Here is a 23,230-nt window from a genome sequence, read left to right as displayed (position 1 = left end):
GAAAGGAACAGCGACTCTGGTCAGTATGCCGCCACAACGTTTCCCCAACCCAACCCCGAGGGGTCCAAGCTACAAAGCTCATTTGCATCTGCATTTCTCCCTCAAGGGCAGAGGGAAAGGTATAAAAAGAATCCTGGGTATTAGACAGGGCACGGATTGCATGGAGCACTGGGTGTGGTGCAAAAACAATGAATACTGTTACGTTAAAAAGAAATTAAAAAAAAAAAAAAAAAGAGTCCTGGAGAAGCTGGGTGAGCAGTCAAGTCTTTAATACTGTAAAGCAATGCAATTTTATTTCCGTGTACCTTCCCAAGGTGTCTGTCTGTCTGTCTGTCTCTCTCTCTCACACACACACACACGCGCGCGCGCGTTATCAGAAAATGTCTAAAAAGGTTTTGAAATGAACCTTTACCAAAACGAGGATCAAGCCTTGGGTCTAGCCAAGAGGTGGTCTTGTTCTTATGGTTTATATAGTATATCTCTCCATCCTGAGTCATGGCTTGCTCCCATCCATCAGGAAGAGGACCTATAAATACAGAAAAAAAATCATGGTTGGTTTTTACTTGGTGCAACTAAAATAAGTGGGAAGGGTACTAATTTATAAAGAAAACAGGTATGGGCAAAACTTACTAAGACAGAATTAAGCATGTGTTCAGAGAAGAAAAGAAAACCTACATACCTGATTCTTTTCCATCTCGCCAAAGAAACCACTAATTCACAAAATCTGTATCTCCAGAGACACAGACAGGAAACCACAGTCCTGCAACATCCTCTCGGAAGCCATGACCCAAACAAGCATCATCACTGTTAATACACCACATTCGGGGCCACGGCTCAGGGAGCCCCCCACCCAGTAATTTTGGGGACGATGCCTTCCTGTGGACGTGAAGGCTCTTCAGTGAGAAGGACACACAGCGTGCTCGGCACATCTGAAGCGTCACACACACTGGGTTTCACGTAGAGCACACTTCAGCTAAGTCTGCCAAGATCCATTTACTTCCATGACTTACAAGACTGGCTCTCAGTGAGAAAACTAGCACAGAGCAAACTCTACTCCAGGAAACGCTTATTTTTAGGCAGACTGAAAGCGGTGAGGAGGGCGGGTGGTAGCTGAGTGCTAAGTCCATTCCGGGCTCCAGGAGGGCAGGGTGGGCACCGGAGCGGTCAGCAGAAGGACACAACCTGAAAGCCGCAGGGTGAGGGAACACCACCACGAGGCAGAACAAAACACCACGATGATTCGAGAGAGTGCCCAGACTTTTCCCATCTGTGGATCCACATACCTGAGCACCTCCGGGGGCCTGGACCCTGGCTGGAGGTGACGTGCGTCAACTCATGTAACCCTCAGGCCCGCCGGCGACCTCTGTGGCTGTCATTCCACTCTAATGAGACACTGGCACACAGGAACTCCGTGTGGTCCGATGCCACGCGGTCTGGGTCAGAGGCCACGGAGACCCAGCAGCCAGGTCCCGGAGCCACGAGGCTTCTTCTCAGCCATCGCCCACCGCAAGACCAGGCAGGAAGGGCGCTGCCTACGTAAAACTGGCCCGGGTTCCTGACTCCTCAACTGGCAGTCTGAGCCAGCCTTCCGGGGGGCGTTGAGGAGCCCTGCTGGAACAAAACAGTCACAAAGGCCCACGGGACCCGAAGCCCTCTTTCCAGTCCACTTCCCTTTGTTGCAGAAACTGACCGATCCGCTGCTACGCCACTGTCAAAGGCCTGCCGTGACAGGGGCACAATCTTGTCAGGACACAGACACATGCAACTGGAGGGTCCCGCACGGCTCGCGGGGTCCAGGGAAGCCCCTCCTGCCATCCTCCTCGGGCAGCTCGGTCCACAGTGCAAGCGAATTGGCCAGAAGGACCCCACATTTACTAACAGTGAGTGGGATGCAAACCCGTTCAACGCACAGAGATGGAACCGTTTTTGGTGGCGTTCGCTGTCACTAGAGATGCTTCATTCAGGAAGACAGGACCTCCGGGACACAGTACGAGCGCCTGGGACGACCTTCCACCAGGAAGCTGCCATTCCAAGCGCCTAGCACACCACGACGACGAAGCAGCCGGAGCAGTCATGGGACGGCTCTGTACACCTCCCTCTCCGAGACCGCCACAGCCCGGCACCGCCTCCACACCTGCCTCTTCTCCTGGTCCAGCCGCCCCCTCGGCCGCCTGAGGCAGAACCCCAAAGTCGTGTTCTGAACCCGAAGCACAAGCCCATGCTCCAGATGACACTCCTGCGCACTCTGACCCCCCATCCCAGGGCACCTCTAGGGACTCCACCAGCATGGGTCACAGCTCCCCTTTCTCAGCCACCACCAGTGTCCTTCCCTGGCACCGGACTGCTCATTACCTCCCCTCATCCCACCGTCCCCTCCCAGACAGCCACCCGGACTTTCTTAAAGCACCAACTCATCAACTCCTCCATGCAACTTGTTCCTTGCAAAAGCAGTTCCTTTCCTCTCGACCATCAAAAGGGAAATGCCTGCTGGGCTCATTTCTTAACCCTAACCCTAACCTGATCCCACGTTCCCCTCAACTCAGCACAAAGGCAAGCCACCCCTTTGCATCTCCTGCTCCTCTTACACAAACGTCCCCTGACTCTAACCCTTACAAACTCCTATTCGTCCTGCAAGCAGCTCACAGGTCAGCTCTTCAAGCCAGCCTTCCCCAAGTTCTCTCTCCTGCTCTGCGCCGACAGCTACCGCGCAGGCCGCCATCACCCGTGCACACGCATGTCCTCCTGGCGGCGCGGTCCCCTCATGCTCGCGTGCACGGGCCGGCAGGGCTGAAGACATGCTCAGTATGAAGGCCCTGCCACGTAGGAATTGGAGCTTTCTATAAATAAGCTTAAAATCATGTAGTACGTACGCGATTTTCCATTAACATGTTTATGAATAATAAATATGTTATTAAACCCAGTGCCTTCTGTTTATTAAACTTTTTGTTCATAAACATATTCACTTTCATAGTTTTTTTGAAATGTTAAAAACTACAGAAACGCAGAATGGAAAAAGCGTCCGTTTTTTTTGACCCGCTCCCCGGGGGAAAAGCTAAATAACTTCAGTTTGTGCTATGTCCCGGACTCCTCTTCTGCGCCTCTACTGCTATAAGACACTCACACCCACCGAGGCCAGGCTCCACCTGCCCCGTACCTGCTTTCATCACCTAACAGATAACGGCATCTCTTCTTGACACGACACATAGATCTCTTTCCTTTTAATGGCTTCATACACCTTACTGTACAGGCAGAGCTCTGAGATGTTGTGGCTTTGGCTCCAGACCACTAGAATAAAGTGACTCAAATGAATTTTTTGGTTTCCCAGTGCACTTAAAAATTATGTTGACACTACACTGTTAAGTGTGAATTAGCATTATATCTTTAAAAAAATAATAATGTACATACCTTAATTTGAAAATACTTCATTGTTAAATTTGCTGGCACTATCTGAGCTGGCTGTGGGTCCTGAGCTCCGGGCAGGCAGGGGTCCCCCCGCAGTGCTGAGGGCGCCGCCAGTGGGCTGTGGGCTGCAGAAGGCCAGGCGGCCGCGGCGAGCTCCCAAGACAACCAGGCAGTGGCTGCGCAGATCCACTCTCCTGTCAGGATCGCGTTCCTGCGGCCCCAGAGGCCGGCTGAGCGTCTTCTGATGCGGGAGAACTTCTTTCCAGACGGGGATCCCCCCGCTCAGACCCGGAGCTGCTCCATCAGCAGAGCCGACGGGACACTGAGCCCTCTGCTGCCGTTTCAACCATCTTCGCGGCGCCTTCCCCGGGAGGTTCCAGCCCGGGAGGTTCCAGCCCGAGAAACCACCGTCTCTGCCCAGCCCCGAGCAGCACATCCTCCTCTTCCAAGTTGGCTCATGAGACAGCCGCTGCCTGGCCCTGTGTCCAGGTCTGACTCGAGTGCCCTTGCTGTGTCCACCCCGTCTGCAGCCGCCTCCCACCCTGAGCTCCTGACCCCTCCGAGTCTTCCTGAGGGTGGGAACCGACACAAAGTTCCGCCTGGGCCGCTGCTCTGCTGTACATCTGATGGCTCGTGAGCCACGACACTCTTTACTGCATCGAGAACGGGGAATCTCTTCCCCTTCCTCTGCCCGGACCCGCGAGAGGAGCCACCACCCACGGCAGCTGCCGCTCTACAAAACCCGTTTCTTCTGTGGTAAGACCCAAAAGTCAGAGCGACGCCTGGATCCACGGCTGCAGGCCCGAGGGCGCAGGTGGAGCTGACCCAGTGTCCTCTGTGCGGAGGCCCGCAGAAGTTTGGGACTGGGCAGCGGCTGCGACTCAAAGTGGCCAGCTGCATGAGCCTCGATCCAGAGTCAGCCTGTGCTCTGAAGTCAGGGACCAACTTCTCCTCTGCAGCTGTGGAAGTCCTAGAAGGCACCTTCTTCCCGAAGAAGGCTGTGTTGTCTATGTTGAAATGTGCTGTGATCTCGGCGGGAACTTCGGCTCACTTGCTGCTTCACCCACCCGTTAACTTTCCTGAAGCCTCACAAACTGACTTCCTCCAGCTCCCGACCTGTCTTCTGCAGCTTCCCACACTTCCCTCAGCCTCCACAGAACTAAACGGAGTCAGGGCCTTGCTCTAGATCAGCTTCCGGTTTACAGGAATGTGGCGACTGGTCTGACCTTCTATCCAGATGACTAGAACTTTCTCCCTGTCAGCAATAAGACTGCTTGGTTTCCTTTATTTATGTGCTCACTGGAGTAGCACTTTTCATTTCCTTCAAGAACTTTCCTTTGCATTCACAACTGGACTGTGAGGCAAGAGCACTCTAGTGGCTTCATCATTTTCTAGCCTTTGACTTTAAGGGACAGACATGTGACTCTTCCCTTCACTTGAACACTTAGAGGTCACAGCAGGGCCACCGACTGGCCTACTGTCAAGACCCCAAGTGTCAGGAGGAAGGTTGGGGGGGGGGTGGCAGAGGGACTAGCTGGGGCCCTGGGGCGGTCACCACACACACAGCACATATTAAGCTCCTCACCTTACATGTGGATGGCTCATGGCATCCCGAAACGTCATAGATCACAGATTAAAGTAACTAGTATAGTGACGAAAAAGTAAGGAATATTACGAGAACTGACAAGATGTGACAGTGACACAGAGACACAACGTGAGAAAATGCTGTTGGAAAAATGGCCCCAACAGGCTTGATGGGTGCAGGGTTGCCCCAAATCTTCAGTCTGTACAAAATCCAATCTCTGGGAAGCTCCATGAAGTAGAACGCATGAGAATTCAGAAATCCCTTTCCCTGTGTTAGATCTCCAAGGGGTCCCTAACTCATGTTGACTGTTCTAAGGAGCAGAACAGCACACAGCCCCCACTGACACAACTCCGTCCACGGCCACTGCACTCTAAGGACACGGCCACTTTCAGCCTTGCGCACCATGCACCGTTCTCATCTGTGTCCCATGGAGGAGATATGGGTTGTGCAGGGATGTCACCCACCTGGGGGACAGGAAACCCGGTCAAGGTAAAGGTGTGAACCCAGGTCTCTGACATAAACCCTACAATACGCTGCCTCCCAAACACAGCAACATATTCCCCAAAACTTAGGAAAGTATTTCCTACATTAAATTTGTAAAGCGGAAATAGTGAATTTATCCCTTTTTACGCAAGTTTAAATCAGTAAGTATTTATCATATGTAACCATATCACATCAAATATGTTATGTATAAATCATTGATTATTTAGTATTCCACTAAAAACAGTAGCCTTCAAAAATGAAGTTCAGAACACTTTTCACTAACACCCTTCTCCTACGCCGTAAATACCAGAACCAGAGCTGGGAACGCACTGACCTCAGACATGAAGACACAACGGGAACTGTCCTACTGCCATCCGCACGGGGACAGCTGCCTGTTTTCACACTCTATTTCTACTTAAAGAGTTAAATGAGGCGCGTAGGAGATAGAATTCCCATACATTTAATAAGCACTCAAATTAATATGTCAAACAGAAAAAAAAACAATGCTTTCGGTATTCATGTGTATTTTTCGTGTAACACTTGGGTGAATACAATGTTAGACGGAAAAGGCTCAAGATCGGATGTTTCTTTTATAGGGAAAGAAAGCTGCTCATCAAAGGCAAAGGAGATGAGGAAAGGTGACCTTTAAATAGCGTCGTGTCACAATCGAATCCTTAGCAGTAGAGAAAGGAAAGGGACAAGAAACAAATCTTCCACCTTCAGTGTCAGCATCCAAAATGATACAGACCCAGGGGCGCCCGGTGGCTCAGTCGCGTGAGCGCCTGACTCTGGGGCCCAGCTCGGCCGCTGGTCTGGGGTTGTGGGTTCCAGCTCTGCGTGGGCTCGACACTCGGTGTGGAACCAAACCACCAGCTCGATCTGGGCTTCCTACGTACACAACAGAATCCCGGCTAAATGGACCTTTGGAGAAATCCCGAGAAATACTCAGGGCAGGGTTCGAGGTCATTATGCTGAGAAACCACGAGAAGCACAGAAAACAAGAGTGGCAGATTTTCTGAGTCATCAGGTCACAGGCCATGGACAGTCTGACTCAACGGCGTTTGCACGAGCGTTAATGGGATAAGGTCCGGCGTCCCAGGGAGACTTTAGGAGAGGCCGCAGGAGACCGACACACAGTGAGCGCCTGGGTCCGGTTTATGCTCCGACTGAACGTGTTACAGATGCAGCGCCGTCAATGTGAAGAGAAAATCAAGTAAAATGGAAGCAGCAAAACGCTAGTGCGTAAGATGATTCAGAACTTGCGACCGACATCACTGGGAGGGTTTGTTAAAGCGCACAGAACAGCCGAGTCCCGGACGCCGCCGGGCCGCGCTCTGAGGAGCGCCGGCTCGCAGGATCCCAAGTGTGCGCGGGCCGCGGAACTCGCTCACGGCGTCCGGGGTCCCCACAACCGCCGCAGCTCGCGCCGCGGACCAGGGCCGCTCCCAGACCATGCTCTGGCGCGCTGCGCGGCTGTGAACAACGCGCACGAGGTACCTAGAGCGGGGAGCGAGGTCGGCCACAGCCGTCGGGGCCGCGCGCGTCCTCACCGGAGAGCGGCTTCTTCCGGAAACAGCAAGAAACCACGTCGGTCGGCTCGAGCAACTGTGGCGGAGAAGCCGGCCGCTAACGACCGCGTGGGAATGCGACAGGCCCTGGAGGCCGCACGGTTTCGACTGGACGTTCTTCGTTCAGAGGAGGAGCCCGCGTCCCACAGCGCCAGTGGGCGACGTGCGCTTCCCTCCAAGCCGGCCTGTGAGACGCCGGGCCCAGAGCTTTCCTCTCCGGCGTCCGGCGCGCTCCTGCGCGTCCCTGTCCGGGGAGCGCGCACGACTCGGGAGCGCGGATGAGCGGGGACTGAGGCGAACGGACAACAAATTCAATTAAAACCCTTCGGCTTGTGAGAGAAAACATCTGCGTTTTCCTCCTCACGTGGGTGCGGCGTCTCCGTCACTGGCGCGACCGGAGCGGGAGGCGGAAAGCGACGCGAACGCGAACAAGCCGGGAGGCTCTTCTACCGGTGCGGTCCGGGAAGGGCTGCGCGGAGGACGGGCCTGTCAGGCCGAGGCTCCGATGGAAAGCGCCGGGCCCCGGGATGGTCCGGGCATGAGCGGCCCCGGCAGGGCTGCAGCGCGGAGGGGCCAGCGGCACGCACCCCAGGACGGCAGCGCCGCGTCGTGTGCACCGGGCACAGCGCTCAGAGAGGCCGCGGCGTGGCTGCCGTCAAGGCTCGGGGCCTCCGCACCCGCGCGGTCCCAAGGAGCCGGACGTCTGAGAACCGGCCTCGCGCGGAAGGCGGAGGCACAGCGGTCGGCCTTCTCCTGGAAGAACTCTACCCCCCGCGGGGCTAGAGCGCACTCCCGAGACCAAGAGGCGCTTGTTCCACCGATGCGGCCCGCCGGGTGTCGTCCGGGGGAGACGCTCGGACTGCGGTGAGAGGACGAGGAGAGGCGGCCCCACCGGAGTGCTTCGTCCATGGAGGCCACGCGCCTCGGGAGGGTTTCCTACCGCGGGGGCGGAGGGTCACCTCGCGGCTCCCATGGCGCCGGCTCCGGCCGGACCTCCCGCCACAACGGCACCCGCAGGCGACACAGCGCCCACACCCGGCTCCCGCCTCCGCCGGCCCATCAGTGGCGCCTCGGCCAGCACGGAAACCCCGAGAAGCTACCGCCGAGGTAACCCGAGCGACCTCTCCCCGCCCCCCGCCGCACGACTGTGGAGTGACGTGGTCGAAGCCCCCAGAGCCCGCGGAGCGGCCTCCGGACCAGGCCCGGCCCGCACTCACAGGCACCCACGACCGCGCACTCAGGGCCACGGAGCGTTCCGACCGCGCGAGGCTGCCTGGGCTCTCGGCCGGCGTCTCCGGACTCTGCGTCGCAGACCCGAGGCACGGGCGCCACCACTGCCGGCACAGACAGGCCGAGTCCGGCCGCAGCAGGGGCACGCCGGCCCTCCGGTCCCCGCGCGGGCTTGAGGTCACCCTGACCGCCTGCCGCGACGTCCGAGACACCACGCAGCCGCCGTGGCGTCCCTGCGGGGCGCTCCTTCGCCAGCCGCACACGGCCACCTAGCAGGACGTCCGCACACTGACGGGGCTCGCTGTAGACCGACGACGCATCTGCTCGACGAACGCTGTGGCGCAGACGGCGCGTCTCCCTGACGCCACCCGAGCGCGGCCGCCCCGCGAGGGACACCACTTCCCCGGGATCCTCGGCCTGCCGACGCCGCCTCTCCTGCTGCTTCAGGTCCCTGCGTCCTCTACGGGGACTCCATCATGCTGGTTACGCAGCGAGCCGCTCTTTGTCAGCACTCCCAGCGATTTTTTACTCGTTGTTTTAAAAGATTTTATTTATTTAACAGAGAGACAGCACAAGCGGGGGGAGCTGCCGAGGGACAGGGAGACGAGGCACAGTTCCCACTGAGCAGGGAGCCCGATGCGGGGCTCGACCCCAGGACCCTGAGATCAGGACCTGAGCCGAAGGCAGAGGCTTAAGCCACGGAGCCACCCAGGTGCCCCCCACCCCGTAAAGATCTGTATTTGTCTGCTAGAGCGCACGTGCATTGGGAGGGGGGCGCGGACGGAAAGGGAGAAACAGTCTGCGCTGAGCAGGGAGCCCGAGGATTTGGGGGTTCTGGGATCAGGGCCTGAGCTGAAGGCAGACGTTTAGGCGACAGGGCCGCCCAGAAGCCCCTAGCCTCTACTGTTTTTGTCCATTGAAATTCTACCGCTTTCTCACACTACAGCTTTGGGAAAATTTCCTCAATTCTACTCCATGAGTAAGACTTTCCCCACGATGTACTGAAATTACTTTGTTTTCATTTTTTTTTTACTGTAGACTGTCCTGAATTTGCTCTTTTACATGGAGCTTAACTACAGACCAGGTAGTAGCATGGGGAGAATTTATAATTCCGTCTCATAATATAGAAAAGGAGGTCTCCAATTTTTCATAAATGGGTATGCTCTATTTTCAAGGTCGATCAGAACAAACATGGCAACGCCGACCAGAAACTGCCCCTGGGGTTAGGGACACTATGACCTGCAGACATGTGGCTCTCGAACATAGGAGCTCACACATATTCACCCCCAACTCCTCCACAGTTCTTTATCCACGGACGTGAGCATCCCAAGTCTACATGTTTGATCTCATGAGCTCTCAAGAGTCCCTACTGAAATGCTGCCCTGAATGAAGTTTTCAAGTAGACACATTTGAAGCAGTTGCTGTGTGCCATCACTATTAACTATTATTGTCATTAAGTTTTCTTTGGCTTCAATAATCTCAATGTGGGGCAAGTATTCGTGAATGCATTAGTGGATGAAAATGCCATTTATGAAATCTAGTTGTGGGAGAAGAAACGATTTCTCTTCTGGTTTCCATTACAACAGTTTTACTCTCAGGGTAAAAAGTGACTTAAAGCACGCAGCCCCAGGTCACAAGGTCAAGGCTGTGTCATTGTGTACAGACCTAGAAGCTAAAAAGATTATGAGCATACTGATTAAAATCTGCTTCACAAAAGCAAAGGCAAGATGGTGACCAGTCCCTTTCTTTTATTACTTTAAGTTGGGGTGCACTCCTGGGTCACGCAGGGAGCTAGAAGAGTCTTCTGCCAAACCAGCAACCAGGCTGGGGAGCCCACAGCCCAGGTACCAGGTACATGCAGGCTGGGGCCCAGCCATGATGCACATGTCCCTTCAGCCACACTGTGCACGAGCTCAGCTCCCCCTCCGTCTGCTCACCCGATGTTAACACGAAGGACCTACAGTCAGTTCTTGGAGCCTATACTCCTGTCCTTCTAACCTGGTACAAGTTCCCTAACCTTCTCAGTGCTCACTTTCCTCATACGCACAGTGGACTGGATCACTCCTGCCGGTTAAGTTCAGAGAGGCTACACAAAAAAAGCGCTTGACAGAGGGCAGGGCTTATAGTCAGTACTTTTTCTTTTTTTAAAGATTTTATTTATTTGATAGTGGAAGAGAGAGAACACAAGCAGGGGAATGGGAAAGGGAGAAGCGGGCTTCCTGCAGAGCAGGGAGCCCGATGCAGGGCTGGACCCTGGGACCACGACCCGAGCTGAAGGCAGACACCTAATGACTGAGCCACCTAGGTGGCCCTGTAGTCGGCCTCTTAAAAAGTCAGTTCCCTACTTCTTTCCTGGAACAGCTGTGCAATTTTGTTTTAGTCATGTGTTTAACTTACTAAAACTCATGCACAAAGCAAAGACAGGTTGGTCAGAAAATAAACCTGGGTCTCAGAGACAAACTGATCAGATGACAGAAATAGCACCAGGTCTGTCCTGCCATGGCCAAAGGGCCCCAGAGAAGAGTCATGGTTTTGGTGGTTTCCCAAATCCATCAGGATAAAGCTCAGACTTCTTGGCTGACCACACAAAAGCCTTCGGAGTTCTCAGCACGCGTTCAGTGGCTCAGGGGATTTCAAGCTCCCTTGCCTTCCCTTTCCTTGGACACACCTAAGCTCACACTCACTTAGCTCAGGTACTAAAGCCAGCTGCTTAGTACCACGGCTCCAGGCTCCAGCCCCCTGGCACCTGACACATCGCCCTCCTGTTAGAGAACGCCTCTGTTCAAGACCCGTAAGCTCCTATATGATACAGTTTCTGGGCTATCTTTCCCCGAATCTGTTTCCACAACTTCGACCCGGCTGTTGTGTGATGCAAGGAACATTCCCTTCTCTCCCCCAGAAAGCTGCACAGCTCTTGGCTCATTCACGTCTCTGCTCAATTACGGGGCGTCTGGGCCTGGAAAGCGAACACAGCACCACCTCCCTCCAGCCCAGCCAAGTGTTCTCCGACCCGTAACTGACTTTTCTCTTGCCAGTTTTAACTACGTGACACACTGCACATGTGCTGCTCGTGTGTGTCATCATCTACGAGAGTGCGTGGCACAGGCTCGGTATTCGGGGTTTGTTGAGGGGATGGATGAACGCCTGCCTTCTAAACCACCTTCTCTACCTCCCAATCATGCCCGACCACCTTCACACGGCCCTCTCCTTGCTCGACACTCAGTGCTACACCTGCCCACACATTTGCTGCTGTCATTATAAAGGGAGAACATGTTCTAACTTGATGCTGCAGTCTCAGCGGCCACTCGGGCACTTGGTACAAAGTGGGGCATGTGGTATTCGTGGAAGGAATAATTTAGAAGGGGAACAACTGTCTCAAGGTAAAACTGAGACTTTGTTCAAAGTCATTCCCATATTTGGAGCACCCGGGTGGCTCGGTCAGTTGAGCGCACGACTCTTGATTTTGGCTCTGGCTGAGATCTCAGCGTCCTGGGACTGAGGCCAGTGTCGGGCTCCCTGCTCAGCACAGGGTCTGCTTGTCCCTCTCTCTCCGCCTGTGTGTACGCGCACACAGTCTAGCTCTCTCAAATAAATAAAACCTTTAAAAAACGTTAAAAACTTCATTTTCATCTTTGTGATAGCTGAAAGAATGAGCATACTAGAGGAAAAGGCGAAGTACAAGCTCAGAGAACTTTCTAATACACAACCCTTCAAGCTTTCTTCAGGGCAACTGGAGTCTTATATTTTAACATAATAGTTCAGACTTTCTGTAATAAATTTATGAGAGATTAGCTTCTGTAAGTTCAGACTTTAGAATGCCTGAAGAAACCACCTTTGAAAAAAATGTTTGACCTAGTACGAGCTCTGCTACCCCCTCTGTTTATTGTTGCAGAATTCTGTTTTATTTCATTGATGCTGCCTATAAATGGTAGTCTATGGATATCATTTTTAAAGAATTAGCATTTTAATCTTTCACACAAATATTCTTCTCATGACTCATAAAATTACTGTAGCAATAGAGTAACCAGAAGTATTTAGAAATCAGTGGGAAAGACAAAAATAATATTCTATCCCTATCCAGAGAAGAAATAAAACAAACATTTATTTTTTTTCTTAAATGTAAATAACTGAATTTCCTTCTCCTCCTCTCTGCTCCAAAGCTGAGCAAAGTTTCCAAAATTCTACAAATAATCACTTTGGAAAGTTGAGCACACACTTCTATTTGTAATAATAACTCATGTCCCAGAGTGAGCTGGAGACGACAACACTCACATGTCAACTTGTTTCTTTATATTCTTTAATGATATCCTGACAACCCTCTAAGTTAGTCTGTTGGTTAAAATGACAGAACATTAGCTTCAGTATTTGCATAAAAATTCTTAGTATCTTCCAGAATTCAAATGAATTTTACTTTCCCAAACAGTCCCTTCAGAAAAACTGCTCGATTTTTAAAAACATCTGTTATTTGTGCCCTAAGACCAGGTCAAGGGAACTCGACAGCCCTGCATCTGTCCATGTCCCCCGTCAGCCTCCAGCATAAAGCAAACAAGACAGGAAGGAAGTACTTTTCTGAAAATGGAGTTTACTGCTCTCAAGCTTCCAGAAGAGGGAGAAACTCTACCTTATGACATGATTAGCTGGGATTTCTTCCATAAAGGAAGGAGGAAGTAGATACTTCAAAATGCTGTAAATTGTAGAGGCCAATACATTAATATGTAAACACATCCCTCAACTCCAGGCTTTAAAGTTCTGCTTCTGTGTTTGGGGGCTGAGGGGTCCTTAGACTCAGCATTAAGACACAATCCAGCAGCATCCACTGTTCTGTCTGCCAAATGCTGCAGCCCTGCTCAGGCAATCCTCAGTCCTACTACCGTTTAGAAAATATTCCTAAATCAACAGTCCCGACTGGAGTGGGTCACCTCAAAGAGCACTCGCCAGCGACAGGAAGGGAAAGGCTCTGTCGGAGCGCAACAGGGGCCATGGGCGGCCCTGGAAGGAGCCGTGCTCCTGGACATAGCTGAGTCCTGAAACCACGGTGATCGATGGTGCCTCGGGCGCCGTGTGACCCGGCAGAACGCCAGGGGAGAAGGCAGGTGGCGGCAGCCATGGTCCTCGGCGAGAGGCCGGACACCCTGCCTGATGTACGATGTCCACTCCCCAGCACTCTGGTCTTCGCAGCCCCCACGCCCTGTTCATGCACAATGGTCCTTCCTGAGCTGGCTGTTCTATGGTTTTACACTAGAAACACGGTTCGGTTCTTCTTTCCATATTACTAACTGTTCTTGAGGAGCATAAATACCAAAAACAATCAAAACACAAACTATGTAAAACAAACCAAGTTTCCTGAGTTCCACTGGTTTTGATTATTATGCTTTTACTATTTTCCCTTTCCCTGTGGCCATCTTTTCTTAATTTACATACATTCCAAAAAGAAAGCAACTTTGGTTTAAAAAAAGATATTTGGGATAGGAGCTTGAGAACAACTAATAAAATACAGCATCTCTCTTAGTCCATTCACTGCTCTGACTCTGGGCTTTGTAACAGTTTTATTTGGTTTTATTGATTTAGATACACTAAAGTGTATCTCATTCCATTTATTATGACTCAGGTTAACAAAATTTCCATCTGAGAACAGTCAAGAACTTTAAGAAGAACAAAAAAAGTTTTAACTCGTGTAGAAGAAAACCATATTTATATTTAACGTTCTACCACCTATATATACCAAACAGAGAACGTGTAAGAACCTAAATGCCAGAAGTTAACACATAACTGGGAAGGGCCAAGGGCCCATATTTGGTGATAAAAAATTATTTTAAATGAGAAGTGGCTACCTGTTGGTATAAATGGAGTAAAATATAAACTGTGGGACCAGATGATATTTACTTACTCTATCCACCATACGTAGAGAGCACTGGGTGCTGTGGTTAATCTGTAACTATGCCCCGATCTCCGACCCTGTCCCACGACTGTGGCATCGCGTCTCCGGGACAGCCCTATGCCAAGTTCCACGCTGCTAGTCCCCTACTCCCGATCCCCGCATGAAGAAACGCAGCACAGGGAGCTCCCGTGCGCCTGTGTGGGACCTTGTCCAAGGTCGCGCAGGCGCACAGCAGTGACACAGCTGCGGTTCAAACCCTCGTCCAGCTGACTGGAACCCTTATTAGCCATCCTGTCTCCGTTCACTCCCAAGGTGAAAAGCAGAATTCAAAGCTGGTGAGCTACCACACAGGAAGCAGGAATTACCAGCTCTGAAAACTGTCGTCAGCTCTGAAACGGTGTTCTGCGCCCTCATCCTTCCTTTGCTTTTCAGGTTTTTACTTTTTGCTTTTACCTGTCCCCTTCCCATTTCACATCACCTCTCAACCTGCCATTTTTCTGGGGAACCATCTCTGACCCGCTGGTGTCTGGTGCCAGCACAGAGATGGTGCGGCGCGGGCAGGCAGGCAGGGAGCTCGGCAGCCCTCGCCCAGCTTCTGAACGTCTGCCCGCCACAGAGAGGTGCTGGGCACACTCCTCAGACATGCATCATCTGTCATGATCGAGGGCATCTGCTCCACCCAGTGAGACGTACTCCCCAGAAACCCCGTGCAGGCTTTCGTAAGAGGGAAGTCTGAAAGTGCTGCACTGCGCACCACATGTGGACGTTAGCCATAATATATGCCCCCTTCTAAAACACAGAAACAAAAACTCCTTTAAAATGTACCTATAAGAAGACACTTGATTTTGGACTGTTATCAAAGGTATGTTTTTAAAAAGCAGAAAATTGGGTTATTGCTTAATTTAAATCAAAGCTTAGGATTCTGAACAGTTCTAAATGGGCAGCAGACTTTTGCCATCAAGCTATCTCAGAGTCATCAGAGAGGTCACTTTCCTGACTTTACTACTGCTGTGAGATTCAGCTATCCTGTGGGTCGTAGTTAATAAACGACTACTAGAAATTTAGTATCTTCATATAGATAAAGCTGGTCAAAGAAGACTAGCACACTTTCTCTCCTCAAGTCCGTATTTCCTAATGTTAAACAAAGTCACTAAGGTTGGCCAAACTCTCAGAAGGTAGGACAATTGGATACCGCTCCCAACCAGGTATGGCAGGGCCGCTCCCGTGCTGTAGCAGAATTCGCTTAATAGAATTTCTGAAGGGCAATCATCTCAAGTACTTTAAATAGCTTTTAAAAAAAATCTCTACCCAGGGCGCCTGGGTGGCTCAGTAGGTTAGTGTAGGCCTTCAGCTTAAGTTAGGATTCCAGAGTCTTAGGATTGAGCCCCGCACTGGGCTCCCAGCCCAGTGGAGAAGTCTGCTTTTCCCTCTCTCTCAGCTTGCGCTGAATCTCTCTGTCAAAAAAAATTTAAAGGGGCGCCTGGGTGGCTCAGTGGGTTGAGCCACTGCCTTCGGCTCGGGTCATGATCCCAGGGTCCTGGGATCGAGTCCCGCATGGGGCTCTCTGCTCAGCAGGGGGCCTGCTTTCCTTCATCTCTCTCTGCCTGCCTCTCTGCCTGCTTGTGATCTCTCTCTGTCAAATAAATAAATAAAATATTTAAAAAAAAAATTTTTAAAAGAGTAATCTCTACCCAAAACATGGGGCTGGGACTCAGGACCCAGAGACAAGGAGCTGCCGCATGCTCCAGCCAGGCGCCCGTCACCTCAAGTAATTCAACAGGACAGGGCTTAGATGCACTTATCTATATAAGACCGTGTTACATATTTAAATGCATAGTAAAATAGGACTATTAGTGTTTTAGTGTTTTTTTAAGTGTTTTTTTTTTTTTTTTAAGATTTCACTTATTTATTTATCTGTCTAAAGAGAGAGAGCGAACATGAGGTGGGGTAGGACAGAGGGACAGAGAGAAAGAGAATCTCCAGCAGACGCCCCGCACAGCGGAGCACAGAGCCCGATGCCCAGGGGACCCTGAGGTCATTACAGAGCCACAGGCCGACTGTGCTACCCAGGTGCCCCTTTGTTTTCTGTTCTTCACCTTTCAAATTCCCTTTACAAGGTTCAGTGTCACTTATTTGCCCATGAAATGGACAATTAAAAGATACAACCTACTTTACCAAATCTAGTAAGTCACGTCTCTAGAATCCTTTCCACGTCTTCCATTTAAGTGGCAAATATGTGATTTCTCAATTATACATGATAATTGGTGGCCAGTTACAAACCATGGATACCCAGGGCAGCAATGAAATCCATCATTTCAGCCTCATACTTTGAAAAAGGACTTGTAAAAACAGAAGTAAACTGATCACTTTGTTAACTGAATTAGACTGAAAGAAACAGGATTTCATAAAATCTTAGAATTAGAATTTTAAAAAACTAGTCAGTACCGTGAACCACTAAAAACTTAGAAAACAGGTCTGGAGAGTCTAAAGAAAGTGACTGTGCTTTAAGGAAGTAGGGTCTGATCAGAAACAGACCTGAACACTGAGCTAGATTCATTCTTTAAAAAAAAAAGCAAAACTCGAAAACTCTTGCTTAAATAATTAACAGTAAAAATGTAAATCAAAAGTTGCGCACAGGACAAGTGACCCAGTGAGTGCTTCCGAAGAGACGTGCGGGGCTCCTCCTCCATCTGTGGTCCCCTCAGGGTGAAAGCTGTGCACACCCGGGCTCAGCCGTCAGCTGCCTGCTGCTGTGCTGTGGGAGACGCCCTCCCATTCACTGAAATACCCTCACAGGGACTCCTCGCTCACTCAGTCTCCAGGCTCTAAACGAGGAGTCTCCACGCACAGATGATGTGGAGAACCCACGCACAGGAGGGTCTTTCCTCTGACCTCCCTGCAGAGAGCACGGCCGCCACGCCCTGCAGGTGCATCCAGAGGGAAGAAGGGACCCTTGGCCGGAGACCTTCCTGCGGGGACCCGTGAGCTGTCATTCTGCGGGAGTGTGAAGAACAGCCAAGATGGCAGTCCCCATGACAGTCCTTCTAAAGCATTTCAAGACTGTGTCTGAGTCCTGTCTGTTCCCAAACAGGCACTAGCCTGGAAGAGACGAGGGACAGGACTCGAGTGTGCGGGCTCCGCGGCTGCCGCCCTCACGCCCCTCCATAGCCTGGGCCCCGCACCAGTGTGCACCGGCCACCGCACGCCCCACACGCCACACCTTCCGAGAATTCTCACACCCCCACCACTTCACATCCTATTCTCATTCTCAAACTCTGGTGACTCCCTTTCCTTTTTAGGATCAGTTTTAGGTTTGGGTTAAAAAAAACTTCTTAGTTTTGCCACATCTGTCTCTTCCTTTCTTAACTCCTCGTGCTGTTCTAGCGGCCCAGCAGAGACAATGACCGCTGTCTTCTGCAAGGCACAGTGTGCTGTGATGACCCACAGAACCATCTTCTCCCAGCACCCCCACGCACCCTTTGTGCAGAAGCAAAATGCAGGGTGCCCATGCATTCCCAGGTCCTGTCCCCTCGTGGGCTTGGAGGCTCCTCTCTGGCCCTGTCCTAACACTGGTTCCCATGCAGAGGAGGAGGACGGGCTCCGGAGCACGTCACCAAGCACCGAGTCTTGGCTTCGACCACTGACAGCTGTGTGATTTGGGGAAAGTAACTTTGATAACAACAGCACAGAACTCCCGGTGCCCAGGGGCTCCATTAGGGAAGTGTCTGCCTGTAGCCTGGGTCGCGATCCTGGGTCCCGGGATCCAGTCCCACGTCAGGTTCCCTGCACAGCAGGGAGTCTGCTTTCCCCTCTCCCCCTGCTTCTGCGCCCACTCACTCTCTTGTAAAATAAATCTTAGAAGGAAAAATTTAAAAAAGAAAGAAAGAAAGAAAGAAAGAAAGAAAGAAAGAAAGAAAGAAAGAAAGAAAGAAAGAAAGAAAAAGAAAAAACACCCAACAACAAACCAATCAGCACAGAACTTCACTGGCCATCGTGAGGGTTCCCTGACGGAGACCACGCAGACCCCAGCAGCATGTCCGACAGGCTCCCTCTGACTACGGACTGGCCCCTCCTACCATGACGCAGGCCCAGGCCTCTCTGGGGGGCTTGTCCTATTTCAGGCCAATTCTGCACTTCCGACCTTCTAACTAGACCTTCCACTGCTAAGGCCACTCTGTTCCAACTGTCTCTGCCAATGTCACCTCCGTTTACTAACACAACTACAAGTAAGCATGCCTACTAACTTACATGCAGTGTGTAAAACACACTTTATGTTTTACAGAAGAGCTGGAAATATAAACGCAAATATTCTGAAACCCACTAAAAATAGATACATACTTTTGATTTTTAAACACAAATCTGAATACAAATTCTCCCTATTTCTCAAGGCCACTACCATTAGAAAATTTAATAAGTAAACAAAGAAAAAACTGATATTCTAAAAGAAACCCAGGGGCACCTGGGTGACTCAGTGGGTTAATGCCTCTGCCTTCAGCTCAGGTCATGATCTCAGGGTCCTGGGATCGAGCCCTGCATTGGGCTCTCTGCTCTGCAGGGAGCCTGCGTCCCTTCATTTCTTTCTCTACCTGCTTCTCTGCCTACTTGTGATCTCTGTCAAATAAATAAAATCTTTAAAAATAAATAAATAAATAAGTAAGTAAGTAAAAGAAATACAATCAACTTTGTTAGATGCAAAATGCCTAAATCTTCCAAAATAAACCTTAAATTAATGAGTTATTTATTACTAGTTTCCAAGGCATAGTTTTAGGTGGAGTGTGACAAAATGAGTAATGTGAATCATCTTGTTGGACTGTAAGTACAAGAAAGCTTTCACAACTTTTATTTGGAAATTTGATGATTAAAAAAACCCTAGATGTCAAGTAAAAATATTAATCAAATACTTGCATAATATTTTGCCGTGAACCTTTTGATCTAAATATCACATACAAAACAGATTCTGAAAATAAATATATTCTTATTAAAGTAAGCTAAAATGGAAGATTTAGGGAGTTATCTTTTTTCAAGAGTTCTATAAAGACAGTTCATGACAAGACAAGTTTAGTCCTGAATCTTGCGTTATCTTTCTTGTCAGCACTTAACTCTTTAAAATTCAAGTGTTCAGCCCACCAAAGGCAAGAACAGAGAGTTCTGGAACAGCAGAAACACTCCAAACACAGGCATCATCTTTGGGGGCAGAAGGACGTAACAAATTCTACAAGCTCTCCTAGGTAAGCAGCCCTTCTGCCAACCTGCCGTGCAGACCCCACAAGCTGGTAGCCTCTTACCAGAGGCTGCTGTTTGAGAATATCTACAGGCAGCTGCACATCCTGTGCTCGTCAGTGTGCTGGACAAGGAGGGCGGACACACTGAGCAGAAAGCCATCGAGGCCCCAGGGCTGCTTGGGACTGTGGCTGCCACCTGTGCTCAGAACCGGGACACTCAGCAAAGCGGGCAAGTGTTGGGTGCAGGCAAGTGGTCAGAGTCGGCCTGAAGGCTCCAGTCCCTGGTGCCAGGTCTAGGGCTGCATCTTCCCAGAGCAAGGGGGGCCTTTTTCTGCTGCACACGAAGGTGCAGAATGGGGCACACAGAACAGAGGTATCGGAGGACTAGAGAAGTAATGAAACCTTTACAGAGTTCCTAATCTGCACTGAAACTGTAAATAAAGGCTTCATACTTACTCTTTGATTTCCTTTAATATTTCTCACTCTCTAGTAATGGGCATTATAATCCGCGTAACATAGATGAGAAAAACAGCAGACTTAAAAACACTGCCAAATAAGAAGGATTCATACTCAAGTCTATTGCTGTGGCAAGGGTGGAAATGTGTTCAATAACACACTGAACTTCAGAAAGATGCCTGGGATTTATACGCTGCTGTCCTCCAGTTACTTTGAAGGCAGAAGAAGTATGCACCTTAAAAGACAGTAAAGAAGGGAGCCTGGGTGGCTCCGTGGGTTTAACGGCTGCCTTTGGGTCAGGTCAGGATCCTGGAGTCCTGAGATTGAGTCCCATGTGAGGCTCCCTGCTCAATGGGGAGTCTGTCTGTCCCTTTGTCCCCCCCCACTCATGTTCTCTCTCTCTTGCTCACTCTTTCTCAAATAAATAAATAAATCATAAATAAATGAACAAATAAATGGTAGTTAAGAACACCATAGCTTGGCTTCCCGTCCAAACCACAAAAGGAAGAAACCTCCAACTTTAAGACAAAAGAAAGCAGTAGAGTCAGACACCAGCATGTCAAAATTAACCAAATGAGGAATCTGAGATAGTGACTTCAGAACTAAAACTTTAAAAATGCTGGGTTTCAGTTGGCAGCCCCTTTATGAATTAAAGACTGAAAAAGGCTTGGACGAAGCACAGTTTTGTGAAAAGGCAGGGCCCGCAAAGAAAACCAGATGGAATGAACGGTCAGCCGCGCTCCAGCTTCCTTAAAAGATTACGTAGTGACCATCTCCTGCAGAGCCAGACGCGCGCCAGGCCTCTGTGGGCGTGCTGGGATGGCAGTGTCTCACTCACCTGAGGCCGAGGTCATCAGGCTCTGCTGTACGGGGGGGCTGGTGGGTGCCGTGACGCTCATCTGGGACAGCATGGCCTTCCTGGGGTCCTGCCACGTTGTCGTCTGATCGATGTGACTGAGACACAACAAACCACTGTGTGAGACAACAGACACCAGATCCTGGGAGCCCCCGCCCCACCCCCTGAGCAGAGCCCATGGCTCCTCCGTCAGCCTCCCTCCCTCATGCGCCACATGGCCTGCCCTCAGCCCCCACCCCCACCGCTGCCTGGTCCACCCTCACCCCTGCACCCTGTGGGCCACTCTCATTAGCCAGAGCCTATCTGAGCAAGGTCTGAGAAGCCACACCTGCAACCTTAAGGGACGGGAAACCATCTCCAGCAGGGACTATTATATCTGCTTCTAATTTACAGATAAAAGGTGATTTATGAGTTACTCCTCCATGACAGCACTCATAGAACTGAAACCCAGAATTCACAAGGGAATCACCCACTTTTTTTCCTCTAGGACTCAAGAATGCCAATTAACATGTACTTTTTAGATCTGAAGTCTCTTAGGTAAAACATAAAAGGATGAAAAAGTCTTATTATAAATATATACTCGAAAGCCAAAACAGAATTAAAACCTTCATCTGTAAGTTTGCACTAACTCGTGACTGGGGAAGGTCTTTGTTAGTTGATAAACAAAACATGTGAACGTTAAATACTGCACACTGTTAACTTACTACAAAATATCTTATTACATCTGCACAGAGATTTGTTCATCTATAAAACTGGTTGAAAAGGGCCAAAGACTCTGGGAACTCAAAGACTCCTGGGCATCCCGCACAGAAGCTGGCGTGGCATCTTTCAGAAATACTAGTTTTCTTCTTCCAGCAAAGTTTGCTTCAGTGAAACAGAAACTAGAAATACTAAGTATATGAAACTACTTAAGAAATTATTCTGAAGAGAGAGCCAGAAAAATATTCACACACTAATGCAAAGTTCTCTCTGTATAATTTATAAAAGCAAAAATTTGAAAGCCAGGTAAAATCTAATGAAAGGGATTGGTCCATTAAATATTATAGTGTAGGACAGACCACAATACAGCTACTGAAAATATTTTAGAAGAATATTTGATCATATGGAAAGTATTTGTAATACTGCTATTTATTTATTTATTTATTTATTTATGTAATATTGCTTTCTAAAGTAGTTTGTAAAACAGCATGTACAGTGTGAGCTGGTGTGAGCCGTGTGTGTGTGTGTGTGTGTGTGTGTGTGCATGCGCACACACACAGAAAACGTGGGAAGGATAAACATCAAAATGTTCCCTCAATATTTATTTCTAGATGACAAAATTACAAAACTCTGCTTTTCTATGCTAGGTTTTCCTATTATTAAGCAATCACAAACTAACACTACTTTTGAATATGGGAGTGGCCAAAAATCAGGGTTATTTTTAAGAAGTCCCCTCTTCCGCAATCATTTTCTACATGGCTGTTTGAATTCCAAATCTGAGCTCTCTCTCCTTTAAGGAAATGACACTCTATCACTAACTTTTCTGAAATGGAACTAGACGGTAACTGGTGAGTAAGACGGTGAGAAAGATCACACTGCACTCTGGCCAGCACGAAACTCAAGTATTATCTACTAGTAAACGGAGAGTTCCAAGGAGAAGAAAGGGGATGAAAACAGGGAGAGAACAGGAAGGCCTGACCACTTCCGGACGGCAGCGGGACCTGCCCCGCGCACGCCCGTAAGCCGCACGCCCCCGAAAGGTGCTCCAAGTATTCAGGTCTCCGGCGGGGCCCAGACTCTCCCAGCAGTGACCTGCGGCTTCTGAACACGGGCACTAGCGTTCGCACAGGCCCAGACAAGACAGATGAAACCCGATTTCTGTCCTGCCATGGAAGCACCCCATTCCAGAAGACTGGGTCCTCATCCAACCCAGTAAGCGCCCATTCCTCTTCCCTTTCAACCCTCCCTATGAGCCACTAAACAAACAAAACCACAGAATGCTTTCTGACAGGCTGCTCGATCCCAAGCGACACGCACACAGGGGTTAACACAATCGTACTGGAGAGAAGCCTACAGCCCTCAAGAAGAACAGAATGGAGAGAAATGCTTCTCACTGCCTGTTCGATGTCAAGAAACTAGGAAAGGAAATGGACAAGTGATTACTATTGGCTCTTAAATTTCAAAGCATGTGACCCTGCCTACTCCCTGGGTCTAGTACTTCCGAAAATCGCCCCACCCTAAGGGGTACAGAAGAGGGAGACAGACCTCGGCGAGCTCAAGATGCTGACTACCGAGGATTTTCTCAACACTCAACAGCTGGGCCTCTCTGAAAATGAGTCAGTTCCACAGATCATATTAATCCATTCATAACTAAACAGGGCTCCACCTGAGGGTTGAGCAAGACCCCACTCTGATGGCTTCTGGAATATGGACACGAATCTGTATGTTTGTGCTTAGAACTTCTTTCTCCCTGAAATAAATTGGGCTGTGAATACTGAGAACATAGTCTTACTGCCTCAGAAGCTCAGTTATTTTACTGAAATGTTCCATAAGCATACAAATGCTAAAATT

At 50.0% G+C, this 23,230-nt stretch overlaps 1 protein-coding gene across 1 annotated transcript in view; it reads right to left on the bottom strand.

Moving 5' to 3' along the window:
* The window catches only part of YAP1 (Yes1 associated transcriptional regulator), a 109,957-nt gene that overhangs the window by 36,232 nt on the left and 50,495 nt on the right, over positions 1 to 23,230 (bottom strand). The window contains exons 3-4 of the mRNA XM_082683976.1: positions 20,663 to 20,778; positions 413 to 526 (exon numbers count right to left, since the gene is read on the bottom strand). Of these exons, the coding sequence (XP_082540102.1) occupies positions 413 to 526; positions 20,663 to 20,778 (230 nt within the window). The remainder of the gene's footprint in view (positions 1 to 412; positions 527 to 20,662; positions 20,779 to 23,230) is intronic.

Source organism: Mustela nivalis (genome assembly GCF_964662115.1).
Source record: "Mustela nivalis genome assembly, chromosome: 9".
NCBI classification, from domain to species: Eukaryota; Metazoa; Chordata; class Mammalia; order Carnivora; family Mustelidae; genus Mustela; species Mustela nivalis.
This window is presented reverse-complemented; position numbering and strand designations above follow the sequence as displayed.